The sequence below is a fragment of the Pipra filicauda genome, unplaced genomic scaffold, assembly GCF_003945595.2.
Source record: "Pipra filicauda isolate LSUMZ 115617 unplaced genomic scaffold, ASM394559v2 scaffold19_size4547281_pilon, whole genome shotgun sequence".
Taxonomy (NCBI): Eukaryota; Metazoa; Chordata; class Aves; order Passeriformes; family Pipridae; genus Pipra; species Pipra filicauda.
The window spans coordinates 669,546-695,882 of record NW_024104309.1 but is presented as its reverse complement, the minus strand read 5'-3'; the positions used below and the strand labels follow the sequence as shown (position 1 = coordinate 695,882).

General features: G+C 41.6%; 3 protein-coding genes across 8 annotated transcripts in view; 2 read left to right on the top strand and 1 right to left on the bottom strand.

The window, feature by feature from the left end:
• Positions 1–5,077, top strand: part of TUT4 (terminal uridylyl transferase 4) — a 43,932-nt gene extending 38,855 nt beyond the window's left edge. Inside the window, exons 28-30 of one of the 3 annotated variants that reach the window (XM_027739383.2) lie at positions 596–1,118; positions 3,349–3,522; positions 4,530–5,077. In XM_027739383.2, coding sequence (XP_027595184.1) covers positions 596–1,118; positions 3,349–3,522; positions 4,530–4,621 — 789 coding nt within the window. In that variant the 3' untranslated portion in view covers positions 4,622–5,077. The remainder of the gene's footprint in view (positions 1–595; positions 1,119–3,348; positions 3,523–4,529) is intronic. The other 2 variants (XM_027739384.2, XM_027739385.2) reach the window with 2 other exon arrangements.
• Positions 5,078–6,035: 958 nt separating this feature from the next.
• PRPF38A (pre-mRNA processing factor 38A) lies at positions 6,036–10,017 on the bottom strand. The gene is made up of 10 exons (XM_027739392.2): positions 9,820–10,017; positions 9,583–9,742; positions 8,941–9,062; positions 8,656–8,741; positions 8,397–8,507; positions 7,734–7,846; positions 7,190–7,216; positions 7,014–7,111; positions 6,623–6,671; positions 6,036–6,368 (listed from the first exon to the last, which is right to left on the bottom strand). Exons 1-10 carry the CDS (start codon positions 9,947–9,949, stop codon positions 6,326–6,328), a joined length of 939 nt encoding a protein of 312 aa, XP_027595193.1. The 5' UTR covers positions 9,950–10,017; the 3' UTR covers positions 6,036–6,325.
• Positions 10,018–10,193: 176 nt separating this feature from the next.
• On the top strand, positions 10,194–25,695 carry ORC1 (origin recognition complex subunit 1). Of its 4 annotated transcripts, none has more exons than XM_027739388.2 (18): positions 10,194–10,210; positions 11,046–11,150; positions 11,547–11,674; positions 12,865–13,034; positions 13,237–13,597; positions 14,223–14,520; positions 15,347–15,451; positions 15,803–15,992; positions 16,862–16,968; positions 17,606–17,707; positions 18,153–18,324; positions 20,514–20,621; positions 21,361–21,510; positions 22,700–22,819; positions 23,036–23,125; positions 24,249–24,415; positions 24,648–24,735; positions 25,283–25,695. In XM_027739388.2, exons 2-18 carry the CDS (start codon positions 11,062–11,064, stop codon positions 25,475–25,477), a joined length of 2,640 nt encoding a protein of 879 aa, XP_027595189.2. In that variant the 5' UTR covers positions 10,194–10,210; positions 11,046–11,061; the 3' UTR covers positions 25,478–25,695. The 4 variants fall into 4 exon arrangements, with proteins under 4 accessions (XP_027595189.2, XP_027595190.2, XP_039236558.1 ...); XM_027739389.2 differs by lacking the exon at positions 10,194–10,210 and adding an exon at positions 10,677–10,829; XM_039380624.1 differs by lacking the exons at positions 10,194–10,210; positions 23,036–23,125 and adding an exon at positions 10,677–10,829 and having other exon boundaries at positions 25,283–25,694.
• The last annotated feature ends 642 nt before the right edge of the window (positions 25,696–26,337 follow it).

Here is a 26,337-nt window from a genome sequence, read left to right as displayed (position 1 = left end):
TGTTTTCTTTTGCTGATAAAGGAAAAGCTTTGCAAACGTTCTGCCAAGGCTGTAATAATTGATATTTCTGTGCCTTTAGCCATGGCCTAACATCAGGTTATGAAGGCTGAAACTGGGTTTTTGGAATTTGCATTTCTTCTTTAACAGATTTTAAAAATTGGAAAAAATAGTAGGAGCTTTGGAATTACTTAAAAAACTGTGTGTAGTAATAAGAACCACTCTATTTAGAAATAAGTTAATTAGTTAATGAGATTCTGGGTTGTAGTAAATAAGTAGGGTGGGGAAAACACTAATTAAAAATCAGAAACAGATGTGTGAGTAGTCTAATGACAAGCTTGGGGCTAATGTTTGCTCAGAATGATGTTTCTCATGGTGGGATGTGCCACATTAACAAATCATCTGCTGGTGAAAGTCAGTGTCAGTGGGACTGCACACTTACTGAAACCAGCAGGAACTTGGGTGCAGTGTTTGGGGTGTTGCTGGGGAGGGCTTTGCCTTTTTTATGACTAGTCTAATACAGTGGGTGCTTATTAAAGAAAACCACCGTTAAATAAGTAGTGAACTAATCAGAAATACATTTTTTTTTCCCCTCCAGTCTGATTCGCATCAATCATCTTACTCTCCACAACCTCAGCAGTTTACCCAGAACTCCTCTCAGCCAGCCTCCATTAACCAGACTCAACCACAATCAATATCCCAGTCTAAGCATGTTCCACAGCCACAGCAGGGTGCACAGCCACCCCATCAGGTCCAGCTGCCTTTGTTTAACTTTCCCCAATCTCCCCCAGGTCAGTATTCCACCTTGCATAACCTGGGACTGCTTCAGATGCACCATCACCAAATTCAGCTTCCCAACACTTCTTGGCCCATTCATGGGCCTGTTATTCACTCTGCACCGGGTAACCCTCCTCATTCTACAAATGTTCCATTTTCTATGAGATCTGGCAGCAGCAGCACCACAAATAACCAGAGCAGTGTAAGCTTGAATGATCCCAGTATCATCTTTGCACAGCCTGCTGCCAGGCCCATGGGAATCCCCAGCACTTCTCATGAGGGACACTGGCACAATCCTGTGACTCCAAACTCACTGGTGAACAATGGCACTGTGGGGAATTCAGGTAACTCTTCTCTGTTGTATCAAACCTCTCGCACTTTGTGTACCAGTGTTAAGTGTTACAGAAACAGCTAACTCTTGCAACTTTTTTAAAATATGATGCTTAAGAAACTAAACCTTTACCTTCAGTGTCTTAACATTTTCATAGGAAAAAAAAATTAGCCAGGTTCTGTAACTGTGACTTTGAAGCATTGGTCCTGTCTGCCCTTATGGCTGTGCAACAGTGAGAAATCCTGCATTCAACTGAGAAATGTCCTAATCGTTGTTTGAGTCATTGCTGTGAATATGCTGATAAATAATGGTTTTGTTGTGTCATAGAATCATAGAAACGTTAAGGTTGGAAAAGGCCTGTAGGATCAGTATGTTGTTACATAGTTTATTAGATAAATGCCAAGACTGCAACCAGGAACTCAGAGACTGGTAGGATTATAGCTGTGCAAATTGAATATTGCCTCCTTGCATTTAGGACAATATCACATCATCTTATCCATCCTTTGTTCCTAGAGTTTATCCTGCCACATTCAACTTCCATAATCTCTATGTCGATTCCTGAAAATACATATTCCTGCAACAAGTGGGCAACAGCCTCTCGCCTCATAGCTAAGCCAAGTGTTTTTGAGGCTGAGAAAAAACAGTATATAATAATTACAGCCCATTCAGTTTTCTCTGCAACATGAACTGTGGCAGCCCCTAAATTTTAACTGTTATCTGCAGATCATGATAATGGTCTCCTGATTTTATTCTGAGTGTGTAAGCTCTTCCTATGTTTAAAAAAACCCACATCCATCATACAACATAGTGGTGCAGTTCTTCACAAGGAGGAAATTCTGAGTCTCCTCCCCAGCCCTTCTCTCACTAATAAGGTGATTAACAGCAACAGGAGATTTTCAGCTCACTGTTGGGTGAGGAGTAATTCACCAATGAGTTTCAAATACATGTTAAGGTGCTGGAGATACATGGTTTTCTATTCAAAGCTTTGTGGGGAATATATTTTAGAGGATACAGAAACTGCTACCCATGTGTTTTCTGTGTCTCCAGTGTACTGTGTCCCTCCCTCTCCATTTCTGATCTTAGTTCTCTGTCCAGGCTTGTCTGTCCCCTTCTGCACATCCACCCCAGCTTTGACTTTTTCTCAGGCAGCTCCTTCCAATCCAGGTCTCCTTGCCCAGGTAGCTGCCTTCTTTCAGACAAGCTCCACAAATTCTAGTTTCTTCCATTCTTCAGTTTTCTTGTGCTGTCAGTCACAGTATTTTTTTTCCCCATCCCTCATCTTCCACCTATTTCCAACCTCATCACACTCCTTTAACTACTTCCCAGTCACGGTATTTCTCCTCTTTGTATTTAATTAGTTTTATTTCTTTTTTGGCTTAGCTGCCACTAAGGTGAGGTCACTGGGTGGATGCACAGTAGAGATGAGTTGTCTCCTCTCTCTTTGGTTTGGTTTCTTACTTGTCTTGGGACAATTTAGGAACACTAAGTTTTTGGAAACTTGGTCTTGGCTCACATAACCTTGACTTGGAAGGAGCTACTTAAATTTTCTTTTCAGTAGACAACTGATCACAAGTAGGATCATTAGAAGTTTCAGACAGACAACTTTTTTTCATGCATACTCCAGAGCTATACCTCATGTTGTGTGCCCTGCCTCCTTGGATGCTTGATTTCTCATCCTTAATGTTGCAGTGATACTGGAATTTTAAATGGAATAGCTTACAAACTTTGGAAATAAGTACACAAATTATATTTTAAAAAATAAATTCTAATCAATTTTAATATTTTTAAAAATCAATTTTAAGTTGGTCTGATGATTTAGATAGCAAGTTTCTTAAGCATATAGGTATTAGTAAAATTCCAGTGTACATCTGAGAATTATTTCTTGCAGTAGGATAACAGCTTTCATGTCAGTGGATATTTATTTGTGTGGGATCAGACAGTAGTGACATTGTTCAGACCTTGTATTTTCATCATGAGAATGACATAGGAATAATGAAATCGCAGGTCTTGATTTTAATACTGATTCATCCTCTGTCTTCCTCCCCAATAAATTCTATTATAGCGAATAATGAAGTAATTTAGGTGGTAATTTTTATTGATGTATATTTAAAAGAAAAGTAGCACATCAGACTAATCACATTAAGTCCCCTGCAAACTGTTATTTAAGATGTAAATTGTATTTGTGACTTACTGTTTAATTATTTCAACTTGCAATGTGCTTTTCCCTTTCAATTGAAAAATAGATCAGGGTTTCCAAGGACAGTTTGGTAAAATGAACCCTCCTTCTGTCCCTTGGGACCATGGGACCCCTACCCATTTTCCTCTCCTCCGAGGAGCGTGGCCTTACAATATGCCTCAGAACTACATGCAGCAGGGAAATGCCAGCTACCCACCGAACAAACCTTTCTACCCTCAAGGTACTAGAACTAGTATGTGCATCCACAGCTCATGCAACATGTCTCTGTACTGTCTCAAAGGCTTTCAAAGCCAAGGAATCATGTTTCACTTGCTAGGCTCCCTGGAACCATAATGAATCCTAGAGTCAAATCAGCGCTTCGGCTTCCTCGAGGGATGGATGGAAATCCTTGTGGGAGGGAAGGGTTAAATCAAAATCTGAAATCTGAGCCAGTTTGCAGTGTGGTGCACTTCTGGCCTCTTCTTCCTTTGCTGCTATCTCACTGTAGAGTCACCTCTGCCTCAACAGAGGTTAAGATGATTGGCCCCTGAGCATGTTAAAAATATGAAGAAATATTTGTCCTAATTAATTTTATTTGGCTTTTGTGCCTCGCTTTGGGGAATGACTTATATAGATAGAAACTTGCAAGACCACAGAATAATTTAAGGTTGAAAGGGGCTTCTGGAGGTTACCTAGTCCAGCCCATCTGCTGTTAAAGTTAGATCAGGTTCAGTTAGTCAGGGTACTCTGAAGGAGTGACTTTATCTCAGCTCTTTCTGATGCCAGTTAAAGGTGTTCAGCATCTGGCAGGACTGGGAAGGGCTCTAGGAAAAAGACCTCCACCACGAGAGAAACGATGCCCAAATTTGCCTTGGAGGATTTGCAGTTACATGTTGCTGGGTCACCTGGTATAAAATGAGATACTGGTGCAAATCCATTTCGAAAGTCTAATCTACTGGCTGTAGCAGGGTTTCCAAGTGAAACCTAAATTTATCTAAAATCCTCAAGTTATTTCTCTTAAATATATGATGTAATGCAGCAAAATGATGTACTGATAATTCTTAGGGAATTTTGGAGATAGGATTAAAGTAATACTGCATTGTCCCATTAAATGGTTTAGTTATACAGACAGCATTTGTGTCAGTCTAGTAAATGGCTTTATTTCTAGGTTAGATTAGTACACTGAATGTAGCCAAGCACTGTTAAATGTTGGATTTGCTGAAGTAACTGTGATCCATTTTCTTTTAGCTGGTCCACTGATGCAGAGTAACCAGCGTTTCCCGCTTCTGTCTCAAGGACACCCACACTTGAATCTGAATTACATTCAACAGAAAAAGTGAAATTCAATGGGATTGTGGGTGGGTGGGGGGAGGGGAGGAACAAATTCAGGTTCTGATTTAAAATCTTAATGCAACATGTTTAGATACAAGATTATTTAAGACTGTTTTTAAACTGTATCATTTGTACATAGATATGAACTATAGTTTTTACTAGTATCACAAAACCGAGTGATACAAATTTCATCTATTTTATTACCCTATTTTTAAGGGGAATCGTGTTTTGTTTTATCTTGATAAACTGTAAAGAGAGAGAATTTTTAAAATTAAGTTCTTTATTTTCTATTAGCTGTATTCATACTTTGGTTGCTTCAGACTTTATATATATTGTTCTAAAAAAAAAAATAAAATTAGAAGGGGATTTCATGTGTTTAAAAATTTGTCACTTCTATTCTTTACAGAACTATGTAGTGCCAAAAAACTTTTTAAAAGAAAAATAAAACTGCAAAAAAAGGACATAAAACTTCTTCCTCTTCCCTATTTGTATGTATATGCTTGCTTTAACTGGAATTAAGAAACTAGAATAACAAAAATGGCTTAAATTTAAAGATCTTAGAAAGATGAGCATCTTAAAACATGTCATACAAGCAGTAGACCTGTCTTGTAAATTCCTGAAGGAAGAACACACCTGCTTTTCTGTTCATTAACTTTGCAAAATAATATGCAGATACTCTGGAAAATTCATGCTGTACTGGGAAGTAACTTTGAAGAGGACTTTCCATAAATTCACTGGGCGTACTCTTTGAGTTGTCAGGATTCACTTGGCAATATATGAGGATCCCTAAGCCCTAAATGCAGGGATAAACCTGTCAGTCCCTCCTCCTGAAACAAGGCTGTCAATAATGATGTGGTACACAAGGGCTTAACAAGTGAGTTCCTGCAATACAGAATTAAATGTACTAAAATGAGAATTATAATTTCAGCAAGACCTTAATTATTTTACATTTAAAAAACAGGCACTTGCCAATGCTGACTTGATTCAGAGAAGGTAGACCTGAGCATCAGTGTCATATTCAGGGAGGCCACAAACTATGCTCAACGTAGCGGTTTGCTATCTTTAAATATATATTGAACTTCTTGCGCCAAAAGAATTAAGCACTTTGTACTACTTGAACCCTCTAAATTGTCTGAGAAGCAGCAGATTAACTTCAGGGTGATTTTTACAAAGGAACTTGTGACAGCTGTGTGTTGGAGAGCAGTTCTGAGTGAGTTTTTTGTAAACTCACTGGATTTTGACAGTCTTGCTTCCTCTCCTATGCTGGAGCTCTGAGATAGCTCAGCGCTGGTGGCTCTGCAGTGTCTGGGACTGGAACAGACACTTCCTTGGCAACTGAACACAACACCTTGATTTGAGAATGAAGCAGCTTCAAACAGGGAACATCTGAACACAGTATTATGAAAGAAACAGCCAGGAGCCTTGAAAGACAAACCTTTTTTATTGCTCTTCACTAGCTTTTATGGGTCTCAAGGAATACAATTTAAAAAATCCTCAAATTCTATCACAAGGATGACTAACTCACTACATAAAAAGTATCCTTAACTTCCTTTTAATAAAAAAATCCTAACAGAAAACAAGACTCGCACAAGAGAATGACTGAAGAAATGGGCTGCTAAAGCAGCCAGTACAGATCCAGCTGTCCCATAAAGCAGATGGACAGCATCAGACTGCAGTTCAAGGTCCTTAAACTGTGTGCTGGGTTTAGTTTGTCATTCATTCCCTCGCCGACTCTTTTTGTGACTTTTCTTAGATCTGAAACAGAACAACAAAGCTCTCTGACACAGTACTAGTAATTCATTTGAAAGACCAAGGTGAGCCTTAGCAGTAAGGGGGGGTTTCTGCAGTCAAATATGGATGGTGTGACTTGACTACAACACTGAGAAAAGTACTCAGTGAAATACTAGATCTCCAACACTGTAAAGCCACCTTCAGTCTCCAAGATTAAATGACAAGTAATAGCTGCTACAGCAATACAGATACCCTTAAGAAATAGGTCAGGCCTTTACCTTTCAGGCGATTTGGAATGACTTCTGTGTCTGTGACTTCGGTGATGCCCTGTGAGATAAAAAGGTACAGTTACTTCCACAGACCCCAGAATTCTTTTTCGTTTGCCAAAGCAATCTGCTCCTAGTGACCAAGTGTGCTAGATAATGGCAGAACAACCCTAGCTTTAATTAGGCACTCAAATTAACCTCCTGGCAGTTATGTGAAAACTTGCTCAAGGCAATTTTATGTGCATTAAAGGAGTTCTCCAGCTGTGCTTTCATGTAACCAGCACTTCTGTCAGCCAGATTAAGCACTGATGCCATGTCTTGATACCGTGACACAGATTTTTCTTGCAGTGAATGTTCTCCTGATAAAGACTTGCCAGAGTTAACCTGCAAGTGACAGAAATACCTGGAGATTTAGATCTGGATCTGTGGCGCCTTTCCCTGGACCTGCTCCGGTGCCGTCTCGGGCTTTTGCTGCGATGCCTCTCCCTGCGCGGCGATGGGCTAAAAGAGAGACGCTTGTAAGAGAGTTGTGCTAAAAATGCACACCTTCTAAGATTAAATAACAGAATAAAACACTACCTTCTTCTCTTTGGAGAGCGACTTCGCCTGCAATTGGGGGAGAAAAGCAAAAATTACTAAAAATCGTTAGCAGAACCAGCTGTTTTATTTCCCACATCCTCTGGCAACAGCACCAGGGCCTCCCGTACCCCTGTTAGTGTGTGCTTGGCCTGCTGCACAAGGACCTGCTTCTGGACTGGCCCATGCAGTGAGCAAGGGAGGTTAGTGATGAGTTTTTCCTGGCTTATTATCAGTAAGAGAAGTTACCAGGATTTTCTCTGCAGCCTCTGGCATACATGAAAACAAAGCACTTGTGTCTCCTTAACATCCTCACTGTATTGTCAAATTTAGCTAATGTTGGCCAGCAAGTTCAGGGGTTACTGAAGGACTGGAGAAATAGGCAGAGGGGTTGAATGTGGCTGTGCACTGCAACTCCTTACTTTAGGAAGTGGCTAAAGGAATGGGGATGTGTGAGAGGTTCTGGCTCAACTGCCACCTTCACCTCTGTGCTCCAGCCACCTGCAGTAGAACAGGTAAAAACAATGCTCAGGAAGAGTCACGTCACCTCCTTGGAGACCTGCTCCGGCTGCGCCTGTACCGCACAACGGGAGATCTGCGGGGTTTGTCCAGGTCTCTGTATCCCCTGCGGCGGTGGTCGGGAGATGGTATTCGTTCCAGCTGCAAACAAGGAGGGGGCAGGTTCTCTAAGTCTTGTTTCATCAAGGTTTTTAGCTCTCAGTAAATATTTCTGAACAATTAATATAAATTACAAAAGTCGTGCAGTCAAGCTTGCCCCTCCTCAGGTATCTCATGTGAGCGGTTCTGCCTAAACCTGCCCACTGGAAATTAAAACAGCCACTTCTCATACTGTTGATTCTGAAGAACTACAGCAGCAGTGACTGTGATGGTCATAATAACTTTCATCATCACCTTCAGCTCTTTCCATTACACATATATGTAAAACAATTTACCTGAAATATGTTTAACACAGAACAGATCCAGATTTGTGAACTTCAGGAGACAGAAAAGCTTAACAAACACAGAGCATTCAAGAACTGCTTCAGGATCTAACAAATCCTCACAAGCTGCTTATATGAAAATATTTTAAGGGGGGACATAAGAGTTGCCAGCAGCCTCCTGATGCCTCCCCTCGAATATTTATTGTAGACCATAAAGTGTTCTAAAGTGGTTCAGCTTTAACTATCCCTTTCCAAAATAGTTCACCAACCTTTTCATCTTCCTCTTCTTCCTCCTCACTAGATTCTACATCATCCATGTCTTCTTCCAGAGCACTAACACGAGGCTCGAGTTGCTCAGCTTCTTCCAGAACATACCGTTTCTAGGAGAAATGGCAACTTTATCCAACATAACCCAAGTAAGAACAAACACCTGAGGAGGCATCCATAGCTTATACAACAAGCCAGTAACTGATACAGCTACTGAACCTGATGCAGTTAAGAATTCCATAGCCATCTACTTTCCCCAACCTGCAATCGAGGCAGAATGATATCGCACACACGTTCCTCGTGGAGCAGCTCGTCAATGAACTCATCCACGTGCATCAGCTCAAATTCTGGGGGTGAAAACAGCATTTAAGAGATAAGATTAGTGGCTAGAGTAAAGATGAAACACTCCGGACAATTTATGTCATGTGGGCCGGTTATGCCACAATTGTTTAAGTTTACATTGCTAAACAGAATATTTACTGTTATCTAGCATGATAGTTGAACAAAAGAGTTACTAAGAAACCACAGCTAAGTAGGAGTTCTTACCCCCATTTCTGTTCTGACTCTTTATTTTTCTATAGTCGTTGTATAGTGGTTCCAGGTACTTGTAGCAGTCGATGGCAGTGCCCGTCAGCCTCATGTACAGCGCTCCAAGCATTCGGACATACCTGGAAAGGAAACCTCCTCATGGACCTGGGCCTTTTGTACAGTTAGCAGTTTGAGTAAAAGAAGAGTTTTTCCCATAAGTTTCTGAGGAGAATCAGTACACTAAATAGAATACACAGCCATTTGGATTTCCTCCTTCACGCGTTCAAGTTTATGAAAAATACGTGTAGTCAAGTGCGTGTGTGTATCTATATATATATATATATAAATAAAATGTCTGTATGGGTGTATCATCACTGATAAGGATGAAAGAAATACCGAAGAAAATATTAGATTAACGTGGCTCCCTTTATGTACCTTGTTGCAAATACTTCAGGCAGAAGCACATACCACGAGTGCAAGCCACTCTAAATACAAATGACAAGGTGAGCAGTTTCAAAAGCAAGGGGAAAGACTTGGTTTTGAGCAAGTTTATCAGGGCCCAATGAAAGCTAAACCCTGCACTGAGGTATTCCCGGCTGTTTTGGATAGATACTCATTACAACAGCACAAAATAACGGGAAAAATCGTGCTACAAATTACTTGAAGTCCTCGTTTTTTATGAACTCCACGATGATGTCCTTCTCGGGCTGGATCTGCAGCATCTTCAGCGTCAGGCACAAGAAGGGTGTGGGCTTGATGTTTCCTCCATAGACCCCCCCCACGTACTTCAGCTCCATGGCCTTGTCCACTACCAGCTCGGCTGCGACAGGGACGGGACAGGCCGTCAGTAGCAGCTCCCGCCGGGCCCCTCGGCCCGCCCCGGCCCGCCCGCCATACCCGTGAGGCCGAAACACTCCTCCTTCCAGTACTTGGACTCGTAGATGCGCGTGCGGATGATCTTCTCCACCAAGTACTGCGGGTTGGTGCCGTGGATGCTGTGCGCGTCCTTCACCGTGCGGTTGGCCATGGTCGCGGCTACACAGCCCCGCTCCCAGCCCCGAGCTCAGCCTCGAACTCCGAACTCCGAACTCCCCTCCCCTAAAGGGTTCAGGCACCTTCCGCCTCCGGGGCGCGGCCGCCAGCCGCCATCTTACCTGCGGGCAGCCCGCCACAAACATGGCGGCGCCCCCGCCCGCCCCGTGCGCACGCGCGGCCGGGGGGCGGAGCTTCCCCCGCCTGTGGCGCGAAGTTCCATCGCGGCGCTGGCGGGAGTCGTGGAAGGGCGGCGGTGAGTTGGGGCTGTGAGGGGACAGAGAGGGGACAGAGAGGGGACAGAGGGGGGACAGGGAGGGGACTCGTGTCCCGTGCAGGTCACCGCGCACCGCGATGGGCTGCCTGGGAAACGTGGGGAGTCTCCCTCGCTGGAGATGTCCCAGAACAGGTCTGAACGCCGTCCTCTGCAACGTGCTCTGGGATGACCCTCCTGGAGCAGGGAGGGACCGGATGAGTGAATGTGGTCCCTTCCAGCCTTACCCGTTCTGCGAGGGGGTCTGGCGGGTCTGGCGCTCTGTGCGGGCGGTGGGCGGGTTAGCGGCTCTGTGGTGGTGGCGAAGCCCCTCGGTGTCCGAGCCGGCGGACACTGTCCCCTGTGCCGCCATGCGCCGCCCCCAGCGGGGCACAGTCCCTGAGGCAGCGCTGCCCGCGCTCCGAACCGACGGGCTGGGGCGGGCGGGGGGTGATCGGCACCGAGGACTTTGCCCTGAGTTTCCAAGGGAAATTCTTGCTTAGAAAACAGGAATTAAACAAACCAAACCAACCCGATCGCAGTGAGGTGTGGAAAACAAGCGAGTTTCAGTCTCCGGAGGGCGCAGCCCGCCCCGCCATGGCGGCGAGGGAATTGATTAAGAGTTGAGTAAAAATTCACTGCTAAATATCTTCCATTTTTCCTTCTCCCTCGGGGAGAGGTGTCTGGAGGCTTTGGGGAAGGTGGTCTTCTCTGAGCGAACCACCACGTTCTTCCTACACACCGAAAGAGTTTGTGGTATTTCTATGTATCTTTCCATCTTGCCTTCTTTTGCTTTCAAATAACAATTTTTAAAAAAGTGTTTGCTTATTTCTTTCAGCTTTTCCTTGGGAATCATGAACACCCGGCAGCAAAGCAAACTTATCTACTCCTGGTATGGGAAACCCATGAGCTCAGACAGAAAGCTGAGGACTACTCAGTACAAGTAAATAACATTTATTTCTGTCTTGCTCAGGGAAACTTAATCAATGAATGTTTTCTTAAATTTCGGACGTCGTTTAGGTTAAAGTGGCAGGCAGTGAGAATATGAGTAAGGTTTTGAGCATTATGTTGTGACACTATACATATATAACAAAAACATTGTTACAAAGCTCTTGAATTATAAATTGTATAATGTATAAACGAAAGCATTTAACTAAATCTGTGAATAAGTGTTAGCTGTCTAGTTGACATATGTGTGAAAGCTAATCAGGGAACTAAATTGTAAGCTTTTCAAGAAAGGTTATAACTAGCTGTAAAGTTGACAGGCCATCAGGTTTAATGATGTGTGAATTAGGAAGAGTATGAAATTCTGTTAATCTGCCTGTCTATCCCTTTCTAGGGGGATCATTATTACCTCCGAAAGCAGCAGAACAGAAACGTGTATACAGCTTGGGGACTTTATTCTAGTAGAAGGGGTGAATGCAGATCGGCCTTATGTAGCACAGCTCCTGGATTTATATGAAGATGGTAAGAGAAATAACAATTTACTTTCTATCTGAGAAATCTTAAAATGTTTTAAAGTGACCTTTTCATGGGGAGGTAGTTAGCATTAACACTGTATCACTGACCTAATTTATTAGGAAAATTAAGCTTTGGTAATTGTTGCATCTGTATTCACATACTCCCCAAATATTTGGCACCGATGGCTAATTTTGGCTAAATTTGATACATAAATGCAGAGTTTAAGGACATTATATTTTTACAGTCTTTTTGTTTAGTTGCTTAATTTAAAAGAAATGGTCCTGGAGGAAGACAGTGTGAGTTCATGCTTTGTTTAGAGATTGGAGAATTCAAATGGACCAAGAGCATTGCAGCCCTGAAAGTTGCCTCTTATTAGACATCAGGCTATTTAACAAAAAAGTACTAGGCTGAGCAAATGGGATTTGTTGCGTCTGTCCCTTCTAGAACTACTTGTTTATTCCTAGATATGAAGAGATACATCACGGGAGGTGATTGATACAAAGACTATGTCTGAGTCTGAATGGGGAGCTCCTCGTTAGCTATGTCTGATTTCTTTGAACAGCTTTTGTTCTTTTTGTGCCATCATAATAATACTTAGAGGTTTTCTAATTTTCTTTACTTTTTTTAAAACATAATACATCTCACAACAGCTTTTTTATTTACTAACAGATATTTATTGTAACATAACTGAAGATTCTTTTCATTCTGGAACAAAACACATGGAACTTCCTTGAAAACAAGATTTTTCTTTTGTTTTATATCTTTGACAAGGTACTGGTTTGTTAGGCAGTGAAAAAAATGTGTCTAGCCTCTAAAAGTACAATGGCACTACAAATAACGTTCTTAAATGTCTCAGTTCTCCTTTTATGCCACTGTTTTTAATTACTGGGGTTTGAGGAGATCACATCTATGCAAATAAGGAACCTCTTCATATGTGATAGTGAACTGGTGGTCTGGAGCTGGTCTCCAGGTATTTTGTGGTTGAGACCCTACATAAGTGTTGTCTTGGTTCTTAAAAGTCTCAACTCAAACACTGATTTAGCTTAGAAAATGGGAATTGCAATCTGTTACCAGATGCTTTCTCACCAGGGAGGGTTTCTATCCTTAATGGCATTTTGGCTGAAGGCATTAAGGTCTAGCCCTAACTATTTGCAGTAAAATTTTTCACATTCACTGACTTCTTCTCGTTGTTCCAGGTGCTCAGCACAAACGTGCAGTTGTGCAGTGGTTCTGTCATATTGGAGAGATACCTCAGAATAAAAGGAAGCTGCTTAAAAGAGAGATTTCCTCCCAAGAAGTGTTTTTTGACCAAGTTCTTGGCTATGACACTGATATAGATGCACAGACCATCATTAAAAGCATCATGGTATGTACTGCAACCCCTCTGCACAGACAGGGAAGAGAGAAACAGGAACAGTCCTGTAGTGTAATAAACTTATGCTGGTGTAAATGTAGGTTGAAGGTGTTGCTTTATAGAATGAAGGATTGCATGAGTTACAATAAGATCTGTGAATAGAAAATAGCTGAATGTTAATGTGTGTGTGCTTTGGTATTTTCTGTTTTTGCAGGTAATACCACTACATCCAGGGGAGGAACTACCTATTACATTAAACAAGGAACAAACTTTCTACGTAAAACAGTCTTGGGATGGGAAATGCTTTAAGGCTTTGTCCCCAGACACATTCTCTAAGCTGAAAGCCAAGAAGAAAAAAGGCAGCACCCCGGACTCATCAGAACCATTTATTCCTTCAGACATCCTTACACCCCTGAAAAAAGAGACAGAGAGTGTTGTTCAGAGTGCCACAAAACCAAAAAATGCTGAGTCAAAACATTCTGTTTCCAAGTCCTCCCTTGCTAAGGAGAGGCAATCACAGAGAGCGGTCAATGACATCAAAACCCCAACAGCAAGGAAGAAGTTGGAGTTAAGCAGTATGTATATGGCAATATTCTGTCCATTTGGTAGTTCTGAATGTAGCATGTTCTGTGCCTCTCCATTTTAGGTAGTTTAAACAGTGGTAACATTCAACATCAGTATTTTTAGCTGCCTTGTTCGGTCTTTGGGATCAGCCCAAGCCTTTTGGGCACATCAGTTGTTTGTCTGTTATTTCGGGCAACTTTACTGCGTGTATCCATCTGCTGTTGCAAATGTTTTATTTGTAACTGATAATTCTAAATTAAAGTGCTTGTTGACTGAAGTGCCCAACTTGGTCTCAGAACGTCCCCCTTTCTTTAATCTTCTGCCTAATGGTGCACTAAAATGTTTCCATTGGGCTGGTTGAATGAGCACATTTGATCCTATGTAACATGCAGTATTTACTGGAACCTCAGTAAAGTTGTAAGTGATGGAGGTGAGTTAGAAAACAACAAATGTGTCTGTCTTCCTATAAAAAATTACTAAATAGAAGTGCACACCTACTACTGATCCAGTTCCTTGTTCCTGGAGTGAGATGCCCATCTCCTTCAAATAACAGCCAGTTGTACCATGTCTTCTGAAAGTTAACCAAACCAGCCATAATAAAGCCTGACAAAAGTTCATTTTGCTCTTGATTTCTAGGTCCCACAAGATCTAAAGGCAGGCTCCTGGGAAGTGAAGTTTTGGACCTTTTGGATGATGACCGTGATGCCATAGCACCGTTAGAATCAGCAGCTACTAAAAGAAAAGTGACTTTCACAAGTGATATTTTAGGCTCACCGCCAAAGATCCCTTGCAGCAATGATAAATCCAAGTCAGTATCTGACACTGCAGAGCCCTGTCAGAGGTTCAGTGACACAATTCGATTGTCCCCCTACCCCAAGGCCAAAGACTTCAGTGAGAAAGCCAAGAACCTTCACGTGGAAGATGACATCATATCGTAAGTGAGGGCCCTTTTATCATTATTTGTCTATGGGATTTCCATTTGCGTGTAGTTCTTTTAAAATACATTTATGAAAGACTTCCAGAGATAAGTAATTTTCCTCCTTTCCAAGAGCAAAGATGCTGATGTGACAATGGAATTAGCACTTCTTTTTTTGTCTGTTACAATAGAGCATAAAAATGTTTACCTTTCGTTGATAAGGTAATGGTGTTTCAGCTGTATTTACAGATTAAAAAAAATCTCCAAGAACTATCAACAAATAATTAAAGCATCTGGAATTCATCTCATCGTGTCCTTTGAACTAGAAGGAAAGTTTTGTACTAACAGTAAAATATTTCAGTGGTAGGGAGGAGAAGCACCCAAGAAGACAACCAAGGAATATCAAAACACAAGGAGAAAAATATATTCATAAGGGCAGATCAAAGAGAGGCCCAAAGGAAATAGTTTTTGTCTTCTCTTTCTCTTAAAAAAGAATAGGCAAAACCCCCACCTCTAAACCAAATAAAACCACAACTGTTTTGAGCCCCTGTCCCTTCAGTTTGGCAGTGCTATATTTGCCAAGTATAGCAAATATTTTGTAGGTGGGGTTTTTTTTCTTGGCAAAGACAGATTGAAGAGACAGTGCAAGAGGGGGGAAATTGTGCTGCCAGTGTCCATGCCTTAGCCAATCTGTAAATGACAAATAAGAATTCATGCTGGATTGGCAGCCATAACAATTGAGCCTGAAGTTTGAAAGGCCTTCTGTGTGTCTTTACAAGTGTGATGCAAAGAAATACATCAGCTTTGTGTAAAGAAAAAACAGCTTTGTGTTCTTTCTTTCTAGTTTAGTTGGACATCAGAAACCGGGCACTCAGAGCCCTGTGCTGACCCCTCGCTCTCGCAGAACATGTGCACAGAGAACAAGTGCTCTCATTGCACAGCACATCAGGTAAGCTTTGCATCCACGATACCTTGTTCAGATGGCTGTTGATGGCTTGAAGCCTTGAGAGTTTGTCTGGTGTAACACTGAAATGCAAATGGTTCTAGGAGTGCAGCTTAATTGCAGCGTGAGTAAATACTGTCTTATCTTCAGAAGCATAAAGCTGACTCATGGTGTCCTTCAGAAAACTGACTTCCTCTAAACCTCCAAACTGTTAAATAGCCATGGAAAATTAGCAGCTCAAGTGAAAAACACGTGTGTTTGCTGATTATGAGAACTGCAGAAAAAGCTGAAAAGGTACCAGTGATGCTTTGTAGTGTTTAGATTTGTATGTATTTTTTTATTTTCTGTTTATTACAGCGTGTTGAACCAGGAAGATGATCTGTCCAGCTCTGACAGTTCTTACTCTTCAAGTAGCGAGGAAGAGGAGGAGGAGGAGGATGTGCCCTGTACACCAGAAAAGAAAACTAAATCAAGCAGAATATTCAGCACCCCAAAATCTTCTAGCAAGTCTTCAGTTCACACTCCTGCAAAGACCCCAAAGAAAACTGTAAGGTTCCATCTGAAAGAGCTATTTTTATTATTTCTGAGCCAGTTAATTGAATGCTTGATGCCTGTGTACCACAGTTAAGTTTCTGAACCCCTTAGCTTTTAATGAAGCATTATCTGGATTAATTTAATCTCTGATATAAGTAGGGTTATGCAAGTGTATAAACCACTTGCATGTTGTGACAATGTTGATTAAAAAACTGGGTAAACAGGGAAAATATTGGCTTGGATGCTCTGCAGCATCATGGCCTCACCAAAGAGCATGATCAGCAGTTTCTCATAGTGTCCTGGCTACTGATGGAGATGGGATCCCAGGCTACAGAAATCTTAGGCCTGGCTCATTAAGGCTGTATTCAGCACCTTAGCCAGGTGCTGAATACTGATTAGTGTCAATGGCTCATTTTTACTCTGTGTCTAATGAAAATGAATGTCTAACACAGAAAACCTAGTGTAACTAGGTTGCAAGCACAGCAAAGAAGAATAATTAAGATACTGTATGGCTTTTGTCTGAACAGTGGAGTTCAGATAGATCAGTTTCTATTTGCTTGCTCTCTCTTAAGAACCAGATCACTTTGTAACACAGTGCTTCAGAAAAGCATTAACAACTTGAAAATTCTTCAGACAGTTAAAAGGTGTAGTTGCTTTGTCACCACCCTCTTTCGAGTTTCCTTTTTCTCTTAGGAAGAAAACACCATAAGGCATGTTTGGCAATTCCCTTTGTAAAGGCTGTTTCTCTGTCCATCTTGTGCTCTGGCATCCCAGGGTAGTTTGTGCATAAGTAATGTTTGGGAAACTTGTATGAATCATTAGTCTCCCACAGAAATTGCTGCATGTAGGAAATCTGTTTGAGGTTGTAATTCTCCTTTACAGCCTTTACCAGGAACACCCAAGACTCCCCGGAATGCCACTCCTGAAATTCCCAGGCGTAGCCATGCAGCACAGAAACCTGCCAGTGTACTAGAAGAAGCCAGATTAAGGTAACTTGTGCTCAGGGGAGGAAATCATCTTTATTTGTGTTAGGTATGCACAGCAGTAGCTATGCTGAGGTAGGGGATGTCATCTTTACCATATTGAATAAGATTGGTAAAAATGCATGATATGAGAAGAGCCCTTATTAATTTACAACACAGTATTAGATTTACAAATACTAGTTGTATTTACAGTTCTACTTTTACAATCTCAGATGATTTTAACCTGTCTTATCAGCTTTAGATTGTAAAGGTACACTATTTGTCTCTTCTTTGTGTCCAAAAAAACTTTACAGGTATCACTGTAGATCTTGACATTGGAGGGGAAAAAAGGCATTAGGGATTGACCATGTCTTTCAAACTAGGTTTTAAACTCAGTTTTCTGTAAGCAGTCTGCCCTGTTTTATCCTACCTCTGCACTGACTTACAAATAGTTTGTGAATTAAAACAGCTAGATCCTTACTGCTGCATAAATTAAAAGCACATAGAGAGACCAGGCTGTTTCTTTTGAGATACCTGACATTGATGTTCAGACTTGAGAATGTAAAAGAGATTTGAAAAACTCCACATCTGGCTGTTTGTTATGTCAGTGGGCCCTTCAGGTGGAACTGCCATTTTAATTATCTTTTTCTTTTTTAATCAAAAGGCTGCATGTTTCTGCTGTCCCAGAATCTCTGCCTTGCCGTGAGGAAGAATTCCAGGATATCTATAACTTTGTGGAAAGCAAACTCATTGATGGTACAGGAGGGTGAGTTTGGGAGACTGTAACCAACCTACCTATGGCATAAAAGCAGTCAGACAATACACACTACAAGTTATCATTGTTTAAAGTTCCTAATTGAATTTTCCTGGTATTTTTCTTCCTTAAGAAGAAAGAGAAATAATATGGGCTTCTTTATTGCACAATTAAAGACCAAAATAAAATTAGTCGATTTTATATGTCTGGGGAACCATTTATTTTTTTTTAAAGAGGCAAATTACATTTATAAAGTATTTTAGATCGTTAATTGCTTCAGGAATAATAAAAATCCTCATGATCCTCCAGTGTGTTACATGTTCCAGTTTGCTGAAATATAGAGAATTGCCTGAAGTGATAGAGGACTACTCAGGACTCATGTCAGAGGCCAGAAATTCCAGCTCATTCATCACAAGAGTGTTACCATTTTGCTCAGGCTGCTGTTCTCCTGCTGTAGGTGCATGTACATTTCTGGAGTGCCTGGAACAGGTAAAACTGCAACTGTTCATGAAGTGATTCGCTGCCTTCAGCAAGCTGCAGAAAATGATGAACTGCCACCCTTCCAGTTGGTGGAGATCAACGGCATGAAGCTGACAGACCCTCACCAAGCTTATGTGCAGATCCTAGAGGTGAGTAAAGCCTTGTCAGGGGCTCTCTGGTTTGAAAGAAGAGATTTTATGCCTTACCATTAGATCCTCGATGTGTTCCAGTATCGAGGCACTTATCAATACTTCCAAGTCCCTCTGAGAGACTGTTTTTATCTTAGAGCAGGTTAGAAAATAATTGACTTAAAGCCTTGGCCAACTTCTTGAACTGTTTTGCTTTCTGCTGCATAAGGGTAGTGGCTGGGAAGTAGCCTGCTTTATTACATCCAGTCAGGTTTAAGAAAAATCTAAACCAGCTTCTTTTTATAAATTTTCCCATTTGGTAATTTTTTCTTCACATGTGTGCTTAAACAGCCACTAAGATGACAACTCTGAAAGTCAGTGTAGCAGTAGAATAATTACTAAGGGGGTCCTTATGGTTAATTGGTCTGTCATAATGGCAATTCAGCTGCAGAAGGACTGTCTGTCAACAAAAGTGTATTTCTGATATCCATAAACAAACTAGTCTGCAGTGTTCACCTGGGACTACTGGCTGTGCTTATGTTACATGGGTGTGAATTAACCTTCTGAGGCCTGGATTAAGATCACCCAATAGGCATTAGACAGTAACTGCTCAAGAGCTCTGTAAGTCTAGGCTAACTTAAAGCAAGTGACCTGGAAACGAATTCATTTCCTGCAGCATCTATTCCATTTTCATATAAACTTCTGCTCCATTTATTTAAGTTTGACATCTTTCTGAGCAGGTAGTGGCATACAGTGTTCTAATATCCCTCTTCTCATAGTTGGGAGTTAAATTACCATATTTGCATCCTTTCCTCAAACCAGCATAGACAGTGTCTTGCGGAGGGATTTATTGAGGCCAGGTCACTGTGTTTCTTCAGCACAGTGAAAGGCTTCCTGACAATTACCTTATGTCATAGTAGTGTTAATGTATTTTAACATTCTTTGTTCCTATCTCATTCAGCATAAGATTTTAAAATTAATAAGGAATAGGCATTTGGAAGTGAAAGCTGTTGCCCCCCACGGGTCCTGAACTCTAAGCAAGCCCAGTTAAATGTCCCTCAGGGGAGTCCATAGTCATATGAACCACTTATTTATCCTGTGCCTTTGCCTCAGCTCTTATCCAAGTACCCTGGCCAAGAGCCAGGCTGCTGCTGCTTTTGCTTCATCTCTTGCTGCAGGTCAGTCTTGAGCTGCAGTTTGCTGATGTTTCTTTGCATGACTAAAACAAATCCTGGAGTGTTCCCTCCTGCAGTTGCCTCACTGTCAGATGAAAATGTAGAGAGAAGGTACAGGCACAGGAAGCCCTTGACAGATGATAGAGATAAGGTTAAAGATGGTGTGTAGTTCCACCACAACAAACAGAACTCTTTTTGGTGTACTGGACACAGAGTTCCAGAGCTGTAGATCGGGATTCTCTGGGATCCAACTGCTTTGTATGACAGATTCAGACCATCCTGATTGAATTGGAAACATCATTCAAGTATAGATTATACATTATTGTCATGCTCTGACCTGTTTAATAATTATGAAATCTCAGGTCAGTTGATACAGGATTCTAGAAAAGAAATACAATTTTCAAATGCAATCTCTATTTTGCTTTATGGAGACTCTGAACTCTGATGAATAATTGATTCAGCATATATAGTGTAATTTTGAAATGTCATGCTTTAATTTCTGGATATCTTTGGACCTGCAAGGGAAGAGGTCAGCTCATCTGTTCTGCACATAGGTTGTTGCAGAAGGTATTGAAGGGTTTTTTTTAGCTTAGAGTGGAATAAGTTTAGTTCTAGATCCTGCTGATGATTCATGAGTAATTTAATGGGAGTTCAAGATTACTGAAGTCAGGCAATTCTTGTCAGCTGACTTAGGTTTTCAGTAGGTGTGTGTGTTCAGAGACACCCTTGAGATATGCTGGGTTTGGAGTTCTTTGAGGCTTTCTTAATGATTTGAAGGATTTCTTAATGATTTGAAGACAAATTCCAGAAAATTCCAATGGTGTTTCTTTTTAGCTATGTATTGTTTTCTTTCTGTTCTCCTTCATGGACAGTTCCTGGTAGACCTGAGTGTCTTATGAGCCACTTTTTCTGTTTTTTACTCCCCAGTGGAAAAAAATTCCAGATGCTTGGTGTTGATTGTTAGAGAAAGGTAAGACTGAATAGGAAATAAATGTTGGTGTGATTAACCTGCAACACTGTTTGATCCTTGTCCAGTTACTGACAGGTCAGAAGGTGACAGCAACCCATGCTGCAGTACTGTTGGCAAAACTGTTCAATACACCTGGGCCCAAGAGGAAAACCACGGTGCTCATAGTGGATGAGGTGAGACAAAAAATCCTGTGTTTTCTTCCCTTGAAATATCGTAAGAAAGGAGTTTTTGGAGGATGGAAAAAAGACTGTTTTGAGTGTATCATATCTCAAAGGAACAGACTTAGGAGAGAGAACACACAAGTTCCTCTTACCCAGTGAAATTCAGTTTCCTAAAAAGGCTAAGTATCCTTTTGCCATATTGTTCTCTGCCTTGGATTTCACATCAGTTTTATGTTTTGTTTCGGTTCAAGACATGGAATGAGTAGTTATGTAGTAGTTCTAAATACCACAGAATTCTACTGTATTGTGTCTGGAAGCTGCTGATTTTCCAGTGAGAAAACTCTACAGTGATCAGTCATATCCAGTTTTGAAATGCCTCAAATAATAATCAAATGCACTCTTATTTATGCTGTAAGCTAATTCAGGTTCTCACATGCAGGGTCTTTTGAATCTTGTCAGATGTAGTATTAGTGTCACAGCAGTGTTTAAAAACTCCAGCTGTTTAATCATTCTGCTGTGGTTAATGCTATTGAAGCATCTGTAGGACTGTGCTTTTCCAAAAGAGATTAGAGCCCTAATTCAGAAAATGCAGCCCTACTAGTAAAAGGAGAAAGGAAGCACAACAGAGGCAGCTTGTTCAGGATCATATGAGAAGTGACAGAGTTAGTTCTCTCAACCTCCCCTCCCCATCAGGTGTTGTAAATAAAAGCCATTCCTTTCCAGTCTGATTGTTCTTGTTGTGTCTCTGCAGCTTGATCTGCTGTGGACCCGCAAACAGAACGTGATGTACAACTTGTTTGACTGGCCCACCCAAAAGCACTCCAAGTTAATCATCCTGGCCATTGCCAACACCATGGACCTGCCGGAGAGGATCATGATGAACAGAGTCGCCAGCAGGCTGGTATGTCCCAGCAGTTCTGTTCCTATGCCCTAAAATGAGAACAGGTTAAATACTGGATGCAATCAAAAGTAATCCAGGACAAAGGTAGGATTGGCTATATCAGAGGGTGAAAAATGGTTTTTATAATTCCCTCTTCAGAGGGCTGATAATGAACACGTAAATCTTGGCAAAGTAAGTTTAGGAGCCTTGCTTAATGAGATGTTATGTTCTGTAAGTACACTGTGTAAGAATGAATTAATACTGATGTCTTTTTAAATATATAAAGATCTGGATAATCAAATGCTGTGCTTCATGGTTAAGCTGCTTACTCTAGAGCTCTGGTTTCCCTGGATCTTTCCCCTTTAATTCCACACACCTAGTTACTTCTCTGTTTACCATCATCTGCTGGTGGATCTTGGATCCCGTTGGACAGAAAGTTGGGTGCACTCTACACCTGTGTTGAATATGTTTTCCTGGGTCATTTCTTCATCACTGTTCTGAGGAGTGATTTGCAAAAACAGTGCTCTGTGCCTCCATCCTTCTGTGACTCCAAAATAGCTCCCCGGAGTGTGAATTGCTAAACCCACTTCAGATCAGCTGAGTCCACAGAGTCACAAGGGAGAAGAATTTTGCATAAGAAATACAAGGCCTCTTGCAGAATATGAAAGGCAGTGCACCATCTGAAACACAGATTTGTCCTCATCTGAGAGCAGTTCTTATTAGCTTGAGCCATAAGAGGATTTTTAATTCGTGGCTGAAGAATTGCTAATATGAAGTCAATAGTGAGACTGTATACACTTAGACAGACTTGCTAAAGGAGAGATGAATATTTTTTCACAGCTGTTGCTGCTACAGTATTAAAAAATAAAGTGTAAAGAGTTGTAATCAAAATAGTTTTGTACTGGGGGGCTGTGATTTGTTTAAAAGTTTTATAAGAGAAATTTGAATTCTAATAGCAGCTGCACTTGCTCCTCGGGCCTTTCAGTAGGGATGTCCAGCCAGTGGTCCTCACTGAGTCACAGTTTTGTGGATTTGCACGTTCATTTCACAAGTATGATTGATTAAAGCACATCACTTGGAGGGAAAGGATGTGAAAAACTGATTGCTCTTACCAGGGAAAGTAAGACTTAACCATACAGGCCATGCTTGAGCAGTTGGGAGTTTTCCAGCACTGCAAACGCTTCTCCCTGTGTTGTGTCATTTACTTTAGGGCCTCACCAGAATGGCCTTCCAGCCCTACACCTACAAACAGTTACAGCACATTATTTCATCCAGATTGAAGGATGTGAAGGCATTTGAAGAGGATGCAATTCAGCTGGTTTCCAGAAAGGTGAGCACAGAGCAAATACAAGTTCTTCATTTTGCTCTTGGTAAAGAGTGGGAGGGCAGAGGAGAGAGTTTTGTAACAGTAGTTGGGCTTGGTTCTGTGGTTGTTTCCTATATGGGAGACAAGTGGGGCACAAGATCATACATTATTCAGGGTACTTTCTCAGAAAACATTGCTAAAGCAGTGTCCTTGTTTTTCCCACCCACTTTGTGAAGGCAGCAGTACATTCCAAGAGCTGGAGGCATGACAGCAAGAGTCGTGATAATGCATAGTGATAAGATGTCAGGTTTCTCCAGTGTTTGGCATAATGTGAGTCATTGGATCTTCTTGAAAAAATAGTATGCCAGTGGCAGTGGAAATATCCATGTTAATCTTCCTTCTCAAGATTCTTAATGCCTTTCATAATAGATAATACCTGTTCTGTTTGCAAGTCTTAATACTCAGTTGTACAAAAAAATAAATAATGCATTGGGGATCAGTAGCTTCTCAAATTGAGATGTGGGCATTGTTAATGTGGTATGTCAGCAACTGTATATTAAATTAATCTATTAAAATTGTCAGAACATCCAACATCATGGTAGGATAAAAAAAACCCCTAATAATAAACGTGTCAGAAGTAAATACGTTTTGTTAGGAAGGAACCACCTTTTTGTAGGAATAATAGCAATGATATAGACTGAATAATTACAGTGTTTTTCTGGTATGATTTTTCTTCAGAAAATCTAGGAATGTAACTTGCAATTAGATTTTCTAAAGGATTTCTCATTCTTGGCTCTAGCTGAGTTCTAGGACTGTTTGTTACCAGCATCTACTGTGAAAACTAGGCCAATAGTATATCTAGTGAATGTTCATAGCTTTATTAAATTATAAAGCACAAGTGGAAGGAAGTATTTAGTTTCAGAAATTTCAGACACCTAAATATTTTCAGGCACTCGTAAATGTAAAATTCACTATCCCAGATATTTCTTTGAGACCTACTAAAATTATTAGTGTACTCTTAATATTATAATGAATGTGGAAAAACTGGGGAAGGTCTTGGTGTTATGCCCCCAGGCATGAACCTGGATTGTGGTAAGGATCTTTATTGGTAATTAAATTGGTATCTCTGAAAACTTTTGGTGTTGAAGTGAATTTCTCACCTTTAATTTTTTTTTTTTTCTTTAACTTCTGACTTCTGTAGTTTGAGGAAAAAAGTTTAGCCTTGAATTTGTGATGCCCAGATCAGGGTGGGGGTGTGATGCCCAGATGAGGCTGTTGGTTTTGGTCAATAAGATGGTTTAGAATCTGGGATTGTAGTAACGCAGCTCAGAGTGACACTGCTCTCCTGTTGGGCGCTCAGGGTGGCTGGGTTTTGTTTGTCTACTGATTCTTGCTGAACTCTTGTGTGAACTTGAGGGAAGTTTTGCTCCAAAGCTGTCCTGTGTCCTTCCAGGTCGCGGCGCTGTCGGGTGACGCCCGGCGCTGCCTCGATATCTGCAGGAGGGCCACAGAGATCTGCGAGTTTGCCGAGCCAAAGAGAAGCCCTGAGATAGTTGGGATGGCCCATGTCACCGAGGCCATAGATGAAATGTTCTCATCACCATATATAAATGCAATCAGGTACAATTCTCAGAGGAACTGCTTTGCTTTGTGTCTCTTTCACTGCGCTGTTTTTTCGAAAACATCTCTTGTGGTGCCAGAGTTGCAGGCTGGAATAAAGTGGCTGAAATAAACTGGAGTAGAAAAACAACCTGCATTTAAATATGTAGTTACCAAGCAGTTTCCCTTCCTGATGTTTCTCAAGTTCTAAACTTCACAAGCTGATTTTTGTCTGTTTGGTTTTTCCATTCAGGAATGCCTCATTGCACGAGCAAATCTTTTTGAAAGCAATTTTAGCAGAGTTTCGCAGGGCAGGAGTTGAAGAGGCAACAGTTCAACAGGTATGTTCGTGCTTCAGAGTATTCTTATTTTTTCTCTTAAAAAGAGAGGGGCAGTGTCAAAATTATCAGACAAAAGTGTAAATATTTAAATACTTGGGGTTTTATTCCTAAAATTTGATGGAAGACAATATGATGGCAAGGTAATTTGGGGCATGGCTGCCCAGGCCAGGTGTAGAGCGTAATTTAATGCTACCACCTGGAGTTTTTACTGCTCAAAAAGCTTCAGTCTGCACAGTCCAGGGGAGAAGAGGCAGTAACAGATAAATGATCTAATTAAAAAAATAGCAGAAAAGGTATGTTGCTATATGTTCTGATTTTTGGCGATATTAAAAAGGAAACCATAGCTTGGAATTGTTACTTCCAGCACAAACTGTTAGGACTTTGTCAAGGAACAGCAGTGTGTACATTTCATGTGAACAGGCTGGAGCCAGTTTTTGCTCCCCTGCCATGGATGTGGAGGGAAGGAATATCTCCTCTTTATCACCTGGGTGTACTCGGTTGCAGCAGGATGTAAACATGACCTGTGTCCTTTTCTCTTTTTTCACAGGTGTACCACCAGCACATGGCTCTGTGCAGGATTGAAGGGATGCAGAGGCCCACTGTGTCAGAAATGATGGCCATTTGCTCCAGACTCGGTGCCTCCAGGCTCCTGCTGTTGGAGGCCAGCAATAAATACCTTCACATGCGAGTGCGACTGAACCTCAGCCAGGACGATGTCATGTATGCACTCAGGGAGGAATAGGGTAAAAGAGATTTTATCCCTTTTACTGTGTGTAAAGGTTTTAGATATTGCCTATTTTTATTTTTTTTCAAACATTCCATAAAATGGAAATAGCTAAATGTATTTTTATTAAAATGCTTTGCCAAAATGTTTGATGTTATAAAGCACTCCTTTTAATAATAAAGCATTAATTTCAAAGCATTTTAAATGCTCCAACCTCCTTTGTTTTTAAAAATTTTTTTATGTGCTGGTAACTGGGTCCCCTTTCACCTGAGGTGTATGAGCTTGAAATGGGTTTCTTGAAATGGATTGCCTGAGTCCCCTTTCTTTGTCAAGACTTGCATTGTCTTTGGCTTGGTGGTTTCTGTAGCTTTTCCTCGGTGACTTTTATACTTGACATTGTTAAAATGCCCTTAAAATTTCATTACTTGACATAATTGAGGGGAACTTCCACTCTGCCCTCCGGGCTGAATGGTTGAGCGGAGGAGACTGTTTTGCTGGCAAGAACGTAAAAATACCGCAAGAAACGTGTCGTTCAGGTAACCAGCTCTTTTTATTGATTAATATCAAGGATTTCCTCAAAGGCGTCCCCTCGGGTAGCGCAGGTTGGCGATGCGGATAGTTGGCACACAGAGCAGCCGCCAGGCTCGGGAACAGCCGCCTGAGCCCGCCCGCCCTCAGCCGGTCCCGCCCCTCGGCGCAGCCGCGGAGCCGCCGGGGCCGCGCCGGGCGGGAGCGGAGCCGAGGTGAGCCGGGCCCGGCTGTCCCCGTGCGGCCCCTCCGCCGTCCTTTCCCCAGCCCATCGCCCCGCCGGCCCCTCCCTGCGCCGGGCCGGGAGCGCTCCCAGCCCACCCCGCTGGGGCCGGGGGTCCCGGCGTGCT

Excerpts from the sequence above, each read along its gene's own strand:
- ORC1 (XM_027739388.2), top strand. The coding sequence starts at position 11,062 with ATGAACACCCGGCAGCAAAGCAAACTTATCTACTCCTGGTATGGGAAA. Across the intron at positions 21,511-22,699 it reads ACAGAGTCGCCAGCAGGCTG|GGCCTCACCAGAATGGCCTT; the intron begins GTATGTCCCAGC and ends CATTTACTTTAG. Across the intron at positions 22,820-23,035 it reads TTCAGCTGGTTTCCAGAAAG|CAGTACATTCCAAGAGCTGG; the intron begins GTGAGCACAGAG and ends TTGTGAAGGCAG.
- PRPF38A (XM_027739392.2), bottom strand. The coding sequence starts at position 9,949 with ATGGCCAACCGCACGGTGAAGGACGCGCACAGCATCCACGGCACCAAC. Across the intron at positions 7,217-7,733 it reads CGGAGCAGGTCTCCAAGGAG|GCGAAGTCGCTCTCCAAAGA; the intron begins GTGACGTGACTC and ends CCCCAATTGCAG. Across the intron at positions 6,369-6,622 it reads CATTCCAAATCGCCTGAAAG|ATCTAAGAAAAGTCACAAAA; the intron begins GTAAAGGCCTGA and ends GTTCTGTTTCAG.